This window comes from Thrips palmi, unplaced genomic scaffold (assembly GCF_012932325.1).
Source record: "Thrips palmi isolate BJ-2018 unplaced genomic scaffold, TpBJ-2018v1 HiC_scaffold_11, whole genome shotgun sequence".
Classification (NCBI taxonomy): domain Eukaryota; kingdom Metazoa; phylum Arthropoda; class Insecta; order Thysanoptera; family Thripidae; genus Thrips; species Thrips palmi.
This window is the reverse complement of record NW_023144622.1, coordinates 6,925,282-6,935,909: the sequence shown is the minus strand read 5'-3', so window position 1 is coordinate 6,935,909 and position 10,628 is coordinate 6,925,282. Positions and strand designations below refer to the sequence as shown.

Here is a 10,628-nt window from a genome sequence, read left to right as displayed (position 1 = left end):
GGTCGCTCTGTCTCTCTCGCACTCGCGGGCCAGCACTGGCGCTCCGACGGGGTGCGAGAGAGACAGAGCGAGAAGCCCCGCCACGCACTTCGCGCTTCGCGCATGCCAGACCGCGGCCCGCAAAACCGCACCGACCGGCAAACCGGCACGGGAAAGTCTCCGGATTTCAAAATCAAAATCGCGTGACGAAATGGCAAGAGTTGGAGGGATTGAAAATAAACTAGGTAGACCAAAGTCAGACACAAATTTTGTTTATTTAAAAAAAAAGGCACACCTCCACATTGCTGGATGGAGGTTTATGTACAGAAGAATACTGCCAGTTTATCCAAGGAATCGACCTTGATTCTCATACAAATAACATCACATTACAGTTATTTACAAAAGCATACAAAGTAAAAAGTTTGTACATACATTAGCAGAGGAAATGCATTCCTTGTCAATTATTGACAAACAACATGGTAACAATTTAACTTAAAGGAACAATTAAATGGTCACATATGAAAAACAGGATGACTTGTTTAACACACCAGTTTGAGGGGTCAGTCTTATTGTCTAAAATATATCAATATGTACAACACCTGCTCAAACGTAAAAGTAAGTTTAATATACAATGACTTAACCGGATTGGCACAATAAAGGATAAATTAGAATAAAGCATTGCTGTTAGAACTCAACAAGCTTTCCGCTCTAAACTGAGTACCTTTGAAAAGAGTTTCACTGGCTTCAAATAATACCCGTTAGAATAAATAAATTGCAGCAGGTACTAAGAGACTGATTGAATTCTTATTGGAACCTGTGCCTCAACAGATCTAGAATTCCACAGTCTTATCTAATTTAGAACATAAATAAATGTTAAATCAAAACATAAGCGTAAAATAATTCTTAAGGCATTCTTTTTCTTTTAGCAAAAGTATCTAAGCACACAAATGCATGCATAAAAAAACATGTTTTTTTTTCTGAAACAAAATCAAAATTAAAAATCTAAAGTCAAATAATTAAAAAAAAAAGATGGACTTTAAAAAAAGAAATCATTTTTGAGTGAAACATTCAACAATGCTTTAACTCTTTGGTGTGTCTTAAAGGAGCAGCCAGCCACACGCAGCTTCCAAAACACACACTAAACGTTCCATCAGGATATGTTACGTTACATAGCAAAACCCCAGCTGCCCAGAGACAGCGCAAAACAACTAAATCAGACATCCTCGAACAACTCGTCAATTCCCTCTGCTGCTCCTTCTGTCTTATCAGTCCAGGTTATTAATACTCACGAATGAGTACAAGTAGTAGCACAATGAACACAACAGCTGTAAAATCAAATCATCACCGCACACTTGACTGCAGGGGCAGAAACATGCGGTTTGTACAGACTAACATTACAATGTTAAATCATCCCCCTGGCGCCCTTCACAAACAACTTGGGCACACTTGAGTGAGGTGGGATGCAGGGTGGGTGGGGCGGGGAGGGCGCACGCTGTCATGGCAGTGGCGGTGTCGCGGCGTCGCGGCGTCAAGCTTCACGACGACGGCCTTCTTGTAGGCGGCGACCAGGGGCTGGTCCGCGCCGTCCTCCAGGTCCTGGTCCTGGCCGCGATGCACGTGCACCTGGGCGTCGACGCGGACGTCGAGCAGTCCCCGCCCCTCCTCGGGTCAGCAGGGCGTCTCGGAGTTGGGCGGCGGCGGCACGCCGTTGCCGTTCACGCCGTTGCCGTTGAGCTGCAGCTTGGCGGGCGTGCCGTTGGAGGTGGTGGTGGTGGTCAGCGAGTCCGGGCCCATGGACGGCGGGCCCTGGCTGGTGGACGACAGGTGCAGCGCGCGCCGCGACGCCTCGGACCGCGACCACCGCGACTCGCGCAGGCACCACAGCCTCTTGACGGCGGTCCACACGTGCGGCTGGCAGCCCACCACGGCGAAGATGAGCACGCCCTGCAGCGCGTTCACCGCGTCCACGGCGTACCACACCTCCTTGGGGCCGCCCGCCACCCAGGACACCACGTCCACCACCCACGTCACGCCCATCACCACCACCAGCTTGAGGCACACGCGGCGCAGCGTCGCCCTGCAACAGTCAAACAGCACAAATGAAGAACGAGACAAAACGACGCGACCTTCAAAAGGTGACGAACTAAGACTCACCTCTCCGTGGTGGGCTTGGCGCCATCCGCCTTCCACAGGCCGCAGGTCAGCTCGCGGGCCGTGAGGATGAAGAGGCACAGGTTGATGAGCAGCAGGATGCCGAGCGGCCCGAAGAAGTACGGCAGCACCTCCGAGTCACCTGCGCCGAAAAGCACGCGTCAGCACTCAGAAGGAACAAGGGCGGTCTCTCTCTCTCTCTCTCTCTCTCTCTCGGGTCCGCGTCGGCGACCGAAGGCCAGGCCCCGGGTGTCTCCCTAAAGTTGTTACTAACGGCCACCGATATCGGCTATCCTTGGCTCGTCCGCGTCACTTTCGCCGTTGACGAGATACCCGGCAGCACAGCGTTCTTGTCGCTCCGTCTCTCTCGCACCCCCACGGGACGCACCAAGAGTGCGAGAGAGACAGAGCGGCGGCTGAAACATTCATTTCCCCCGCGGCGGAGTCGCGGCAGCCACATTCCGCGAGCGAGGCACGGCAGTGCGAGTGCGTGCAGTGTAGCGTGCAACCAGCCGGTAGCTGTAGAGGCTGTAGGCAGTGTAGTGGCCGAGCGCGGAGCCGGAGCCGCGACACATGTCCCCGCTACGCGTTCAGCGAGGGTTTCACCGCGTCCGAGGCTTGTCGAGTGCGATTGTCGAGAAGCTGATGTTCTCCCAACCGCAGCCCCGCCCCGCCCCGCCCCGCCCCGCCCAGCCGGCAGGAGTCTTCGGTACGCCACAACACATTCACTCTCTCCGCCCGCGACGACGACGACGATCCCTCAGCAGCCATTTCATTTGTGAATGTCATTTACGAAGAAACTCGCGGAAACAACCCAACCGCACCGCCCATCTTTCACGTCTTTCGTCCGTCCGGCCGACCGATTCCAAGAGTCGTTTCCGTCGCTCTGTCTCCCTCGCACACCATGGGTGTGAGACAGACAGAGCGACGAAGACGACTCGGCCTGCCGGAGGACGCCGTCGACGCCGCTATGCAGTGTATACGCACCTCGGAACCAGCACTTGTTCTGTCCGAAGCCGGGCCGCAGCAGGTGCGGGTACTCGTCGGCGGGCAGGTGGTCCAGGGCGGCGGCCACCCCCGCGATGACGAGCGGGCCGCCCCACGCGTACGCCTCGTACAGCCGCATGCGCACCACCTCCTGGTTCTTGTCCACGCTGGCCGGCCGCAGGTCCCTGTCAACAACAACAACAACGTTAGAAGCAGTTCGCTACACTCTGAGAGCAACAACAACAACGTTAGAAGCAGTTCGCTACACTCTGACAGCAACAACAACAACGTTAGAAGCAGTTCGCTACACTCTGACAGCAACAACAAGCCCTCCGTCGGCGGCTGAAAGTGCGGAGTGCGTCGTGGGGCTTCCCTGGGTGGCGGCCACGCCCCCGCCGCCCCGATGTGGTCCAGAATGCAGGCCGGCGCCCCCCGCCCCGCCCCGCCCCGCCCCGCCACTGACCCATAGCGCCGGCCGAGCCGTGGCCGAGCCGTCGTGATCCTGGCGTCCGCACCCAAGCCAAGCCAGAGGACTCTCGAGCAGCCGAGCCAGTGAAAGGGGCTCATCCTCATCCTCGGCGATGAGATGAGATGTAGAGTGGCGCGGCCGGACGGGCCGACAGGCCGGCACGGCACGGCACTGTAGAGCGCAGCGCGGCCGTGCGAAAAAGGAGAAGAAAAAAGAGAAATGAGGAAGAACGAGAGCGAGCGAGGAAACAAAAACGGAACAGGACGCGCTGGTCAGTGACGCGCCCCGCCCCGCCCCGCCCCGCCCCGCGCACATCCGCCCCGAGTGGGTGGCAACTGGGAGGCAGCAAAAACTAGCCACCGCGGATAATCACTTTACTCGTTACAAAAACAACTAAATTTGAAATAATTTACTATGATGAATGAAAAACTTTGGGAAAATGAAGCTGCGAATTCCAGGCTGACCGCACGAATCCAGGTCGCCTGGTCGGCAGGCGGGCGTGACACCGAAGAGACACTGGCGTGACACCGGCGTGACACAGGCGCACGGACACGGCGGGCAGGATCGCGGTCCGAAGTGGAGCGTCCGCGTCCGCGCGGTGACACGCACACGGACCGGGCACGCCGGCAGGCCCGCATGTCTCGCTCTGTCTCTCTCGCACCCCAGCGGGCCGCTCCACGAGTGCGAGAGAGACAGAGAACCGCGGGCGAGGCGAGCCTGGGCGAGCCGGAGGCGCGGTATGGACGCACCACCCCGCGGCTCCGCGGCTCCGCGGCGCGGACTTATTTATGGACTCGTGTTTGCGGCATTCCCAGGCATTTCTCGCTCTCTCTCGCTCTCGCTGCACCGCCTAGAGCCAGGCAGCCAGGCCTCGTGACCTCTGGCGAGCCATTCCGGAGGATGGCTCTGTCTCTCTCGCACGCCGACGGGGCGCCCCGTGAGTGCGAGAGAGACAGAGCGACGGAAAGGCCCTTCGGGTGGCTCGGCTAAGGAGACGCCTCACCATGTTTGCTTGCAGAGAAACGTTCGCGCCGCCTCCCACAGCGCGTCAGCGTGAGTGAGTGAGTGTGTGAGTGCGAGTGAGTGAGCGAGTAAGTACGCGAGTGAGCGCATCTCTCGGCGCGCGACCGGCCTACACAAGCAGGAGAGAGGAGTTGCAGTTGGCAGTTTTACCTCGCCGCCAGTGTAGTAGCAGTCTGTGTTGTGTATACGTACAGTGAACGTGCGCAGCGGCAACCCGTTTTTGCCGCGAAAGAGGAAAACAAAAATACACGCGGCTCAAATTACGAGCACAGCGGAGAGTATTTGTTGGCCATCGAGGCCCATTCCCGCATTCCCATTTCCGTTCCGAAGACGCTCTGCAGTGTGCACGCAGTCTCGACGACGGCGACGCCCTGCCAGCAGACTCATTCCGAGAGTCGTTTTCGTCGTCTGTCTCTCTCGCACCTGTAAGGGACGCCCCATGAGTGCGAGAGAGACAGAGCGACTCCAGCCGGCGCCACTTTCCACACTCGCGTGTCCCCGCCGTGTAATATTCTAGAAAATGATACAAAGACGGACGGACCGACAAAAATGCCGGCGCGGCCGGGGAGGCCCGGCGGCCCTAGAGGCGGCGGGGCCGGGTGGGGCGGTGGCCATCTACCCCGTCATTACCTTTACCTTTACCCAGGGCAGCGAAGAGCCGGCAACGCCGTGCCTCTCTGGCCGCGCCGCCGTGGCCGTGCAGGCCGTGCCACTGCCCCGTCCCGTCGGTCCGGACTCCGGCCCTACCGCTCCAGCTCCTCTAGCGCACTCCGGCTGGCAGCCCGTGCAACGACCGCTTCCAGACCCGTACAGGGGCGGGGCGTGGCGGGGCGGGGCGGGGCGGGGCGGGGCGCGGTGGCTAGCGGACGACCTTGTGGGGCCTTGGGCCGGCTGCCGGCTGCTGGCTCGGACAGGGGCGGGGCCGGCGGGCAGGGACGCCGAGCACGCCGAGAACGCGCCGTCGAGAAGCCAACGCGTTCACCAAACCGCACCGCCACTAACGGACAGCACACAGCCATGCGGCACTTTTCTCCATCCGTTTACTGGCATGCGACATTTCATCACTGCGCTATTCGCCCCCTTGCAGTGGGAGTTTTGTTCTAAATTCGTTGGTCTCGCCTGCTTGCGCGTCGGCCGGCCTGGACGCCTTCTTTGGCGGGCAGTCCGACCAACTTGGCGAAAGAAATTGGCGCCGTTCCCACCCCGCCCCTTTCGCGCCAAAATGGCAGAGTGTAGTGGCAGGCCTGGTCCGGCCGCTAACGAGTGCCTCCGTGCCGTTTCGGCCTTCGGGGTGGGCTAATGGCACGGGGAGTTTCCGGCCGAGGGGTTGGCAGCGACACACGGCCCGCCGGCCAGCCAGCCAGCCGGGCAGACCGAGCAGCCAGCCACCTGTTAATTACCCGACCCACATTATCGCCGAATAAAGGCGGGCCCTGCTTGCTCTGCTCCAACGTGGGAAGGTTGGCCAAAGTGCCCTCAACAAAGGGAAGGGCCAGCCAAAGGACAGGGCCCTCGGGTCGCTTTTTCGGTCGGCGACGTTGGCGCCAGCGCGGCTGCGACACTGTGAGCGACACTGAGGCACCGCGGCCACGCCACTCGAAACTTGAAAAGGCAGATCGGCGGTCCGAGGCGAGAGACGGCGAGAGCGCCTTTGGTCGCCCGTTGTCCTTCGGTTGGTGTCATTGGTGTCTTTCACACCTCCGGGCCTTATTTATTGGGGGCGCCTCTGGCTGCCAGCTCGGCCGGGCCGGCCGGGCGGTGGCGCTTCTTCGAGCTTCCAGTGCCCAGGTACAGTACCGCGCGGGCTTGGAATTCCACCACAGTGACAAAAGTGAAACCGTCGTCGGGCAATTGCAATCCTCCCGGGCAGGCCAACAAAGGGGCGGCCATGCTGCACGCACAGGCATTCAGTCGGACGGCAAAAATCCCCCCCCTAAAAAATAAAAAGTGACAGTGGTAGTAAGCATGAAGCGCCTACAGTGTAGTCGTGCAAAATAACTATTGGCAATCAGTGCAGGCTACTGGCGGCGAGAGCGTGCGCGAGAGCCGGGCGGAGACCTCAACGCGCGCGGAGGCGAAGAGCGACAGAGACGCCGCGCGTCGCATCTCTTTCCAACTTCAACTGAGGCCGCCATCGGTTCCCCGCCTACACTGTAAGTACGTACAGTGTACTGTACTTCCGAATCGCATTGCTTCTTCGTTAGGGCAGTGGGGCGGACGGCGGACGGGCACGCACCTGCAGCCGTGGGACCGCGAGGCGCCGCGGGGGCGCGTCGTCTCTCTGTCTCTCTCGCACCCGTGCGGGCCGTGCGGGCCGCGGGAGCGAGAGAGACAGAGAGGCCGGGCGGGTCGCTAAACAAAGCTGATCAAACAAGGCGGCCGCGGCGCCGCGGCGTCGTGAAGGGAAGGGAAGGGAAGGACGACCAGGGAAAGCGGAGGGCTCTGTGGCTCTGCCGCTCGGCTCGTTCTGCAGCGACACGCCAAAGTCAAGAAAAGTGGACCGCGGTCGACGCCTACACTGTGCCAAACGGCGCGTTCCGAAAAGCGCGTTTGAATTTGGCGGCGGCGGCGACGACGCGGCGGTCATTCCCCCAGTGCAGTGGCCCGGCCGGAACGCCCCCTCCGTCGGACCGGACGCGGACGCCTCGCATAAAACGCGCCACTGTAAGCGCGGCTAGCGCGGCGTGCTTCGCGACGCGTGCGCGTGTGTGGTCAAGCGGCGTCCAGCGGGCCGCGGCCAAGCGGCCAATGCACGCCCACCGCGCCGCGCCTTTATTGCATACTCAAGTCATCATCCGGCCATCGCTTGGCCCAAAGCCGGCGGCCTGCATCCTGCTGCTGCATCCCGCGCGAGGGCAAGGACCCCGGCAAAGAGCCCGCCACCCCCGCGGTGCGCGCGGTGACGGTGTGGGGGCAGCCAGGGGCGCCGGCGGCGAGGGGTGGTGTCCGCAAGGCGCCTGGTTCCCCCAAAAGGACCGCCCCCACACAGTGTGCTGCCCCTTCCCCCTTTCTCCCACCGGGTGGCCGTCGGACATGGCACTTTGACGACTGCTTCCGGCCGCCGAACGGCCGAACGGCGAGCCACACGCACCTGCCCCCCTCCCCCAAAACCGGACGCCCACCAAGACAATAACGGATCGAACTCCTTTCAAAACGACGGCCGACGATTCGGAACAAGTGTTTTCATTTCCAGGCCGAAGCGCGTGGCCGCGTGGCCGCGTAGCTCGTGCCCGCCGCGGGGAGCGACGGAGCGACCAGCAACAGGACGGCCTGCTTCGCGTCATGCCGCGTCGCGTCGCGACCGCGCTGCCGAGCCATTCCACGGCGTTCCTGGAAACGGGTGGGCGGAGGCCGACGACCCGCGGCCAACTGACTGCGGCCTCAGAACGATGACAAACGCGTGGAAATCGTTTGGTGCGCGCTTCGCGCCGACTTTCGGCAGCCACTGCGTCTGGTTCAGGCTGGGCTTCGAACTCCCTCTACAGTGCAGTATCGGCAGACCGGGTCGTTCCGTCCGTTCCCAGGAAGGCGGCGGTGCAGCGCTGCGGCACTGCAGCGGGAAGCGGGACGTGCATTTCCATCTTTCCCGACCTCGTCTTTCTCTTTGCTTTCACCGACCGCGCGGCGCGCGGAGCGTGCGCACCGCGACGACGGAATGCCACGCCGCCGTCGTCGCTGCACGTCGCCGTCGACCGCCAGAGTCCCGGGGCGCCGCCGCCGTGGTCGTGACCGGGCCGCCGCCCTCGCCTCTCGCGACAATGGACGGGACGGAACCGGTCCAGCGGCCCTAGACACGCACCTCCCCGTCAGCGCCCCGCGAGTGCGAGAGAGACACTGCAGATCTATGGACTGACCTCTCCGCTCCGTTCGGCCCGCTGAGGCTGACTCCGTTCGACGGCATGACCTCCGCGTCGTTCGACAGACGGACGCACGATGCGCCCCGCGCTCGCCCCGCCAGGTCCGCCTCCCTCGATCCGTCCATCCGTCTGCAGACTGATTCCGAGAGTCGGTTTCCTCGCTCCGTCTCTCTCGCACTCACGGGGCGTGCCGTATAGGTGCGAGAGAGACGGAGCGACGAAAGCGACTCTCGGCATCAGTCTGCCGGTGGGAGTCGCGGAGGGCCGCGGACGGCCGGCGATGGATGGTGCACTGCCATTACAGTGCCGCGCCGCCAGGCCCTCCGGCAGTGCGTCCCGTCTCCCTCGCACTCGCGGGCCGCCCCGTGGGGTCCGTGGGGGTGCGAGAGAGACAGAGCGACCAAACACCCTGGCCGCCGGCCCGGCCCGACTGGCCCGACGCACACTGACACACTTCCCGCGGCGGATGCTGCCGTCTTGGCTGCCGCTGCCCTACCAGTGTGCTGCCCGCCCTGCAGAACGGCAGAATGGCACGGGGTCGCCGGGTCACGTCCCTGCAGGCGATGCCACACTGTAGCGGCGAAGCGGCCCGACAGCCAATGCTCGCAGAATTCAAGCCTCCCGCCCCACCGGCCCCACTCCCACGCCGCGCCGCGCCGCGCATTCCCGCGGAAAGCGTTCCTCGCTCGCAGTGTCTCGGAGTCTCGGTGGCGGTTAATTATTAATTGTGTTTCGGTGCCACCAGCCTGGCGGTGCAGTGCAGTGCCGGCGCCAGTGTCCCACGACCGGGAATCCAGGCGCCATCGCGTGCGGCAGCGCCAGCGCGCCAGTCTCATTCCGAACTCGTCGTCGCTCTGTCTCTCTCGCGCCTCCACGGGGCGCCCCGCGACTGCGACAGCGACAGAGCGACACCGTCGCTTCGGCAGCGGCCCGCAGTTCTTTCTCATCCCCGTTCCTTCCGCTGCCGACGTATTTGACCGCCTTTCTTCATCATCATTAGCATCATCCTGGCCGTCCTCGTCGTCGCCGTCGTCGTCGGCGGCCTCGCGGTGCGGCGGTGCGGCGGCCAGGCTCGGCGGCAAGGCAAGGCGGCCCCCTGGGGGGTCGCGACCCGACCGCACGTGCAGTGTACCCAGGTACCCAGTGTACCGTACCGGCCATTACACGCCATGCCATGCATGTAGTAGTGGAGGAACAAGCGGCCCGGCCGACGTAACACACGGCCCCGCCCCGCCCCGCCCCGCCACCGGAGAACGCCAAAGTAAAAATAAATAAAGAGCCGGCTTGTCGCGAGGGGCGGGGCCGGGCGGGGCGTCGCCCAGGCCAATCCGATCACACTTTCTACGCGTGCTTGGACGCGCTCCAATAGGGCAAAAGGAGCGCGGTGCCTCTCGGCTAGAGGGTCCAATCTAGAGAGACCCAGCAACGCACAGTGGGCCAGAAGACCGGTGGAGGCGGCCAAAACTCTAGACGCGTTTTGATCTCCAGAGTCGCTAAATGGGACTCGAACCGAGCGTGTGACCCCACCAATGGATTGCTCTCCGAACGAGCAATCCATTGGTGGGGCCACACGCTCGGTTCGAGTCCCATTTAGCGACTCTGGAGCTCAAAACGCGTCTCGAGTTTTGGCCGCCTCCACTGGTCTTCTGGCCCACTGTGCAACGCAGAGCGAGGCTTGCCGCGCCAAACCGGAGGCCCCCCAGTGCAGTAGCCACCACCGCTTCGGACTTTACGACGGCCGCGCGCGAAGAACGCGAAGAACACGGCCAGACAGTGTGCCAGACATCGCCAGTAAAGCGGCAAACGACGCAGTGTTCCCCAAAGCTGCTCAAGCCGAGGCGGAGCATCCGGTCTCATAAAACCTAAAACCTCGTCTCGGACATCGAACCGCGAGGCTCGAAACAAGAGCAAAAATGAGGTAATGTTGCTCGACTTTTTCGCAATTTTACTCTATTTTTGCTGTTGTTGTTTTTTTTGCCCCCGGGCAGCTTTTGAGAGTGACTGTACCAGGTGCGGTTTTCGCGTTCTTTTTGCAGGGTCCTATTTCATTGCCTATCCGTGGCGGTTCGTGAGGGCCCGCACGGCGGTGAAGTGGATCAGAGTGATGGCATCTGAGCGCCTCGGCTACCGACTCTACCGACCACGTTACACGTTACAGTGTA

General features: G+C 61.6%; 1 protein-coding gene across 1 annotated transcript in view; it reads right to left on the bottom strand.

Annotated features, from left to right (window-relative positions):
* Positions 1–234: 234 nt before the first annotated feature.
* The window catches only part of LOC117639432 (probable G-protein coupled receptor Mth-like 1), a 40,095-nt gene continuing 29,701 nt past the window's right edge, over positions 235–10,628 (bottom strand). The window contains exons 3-5 of the mRNA XM_034375075.1: positions 3,118–3,302; positions 2,134–2,272; positions 235–2,056 (exon numbers count right to left, since the gene is read on the bottom strand). Of these exons, the coding sequence (XP_034230966.1) occupies positions 1,648–2,056; positions 2,134–2,272; positions 3,118–3,302 (733 nt within the window). The 3' untranslated portion in view covers positions 235–1,647. The remainder of the gene's footprint in view (positions 2,057–2,133; positions 2,273–3,117; positions 3,303–10,628) is intronic.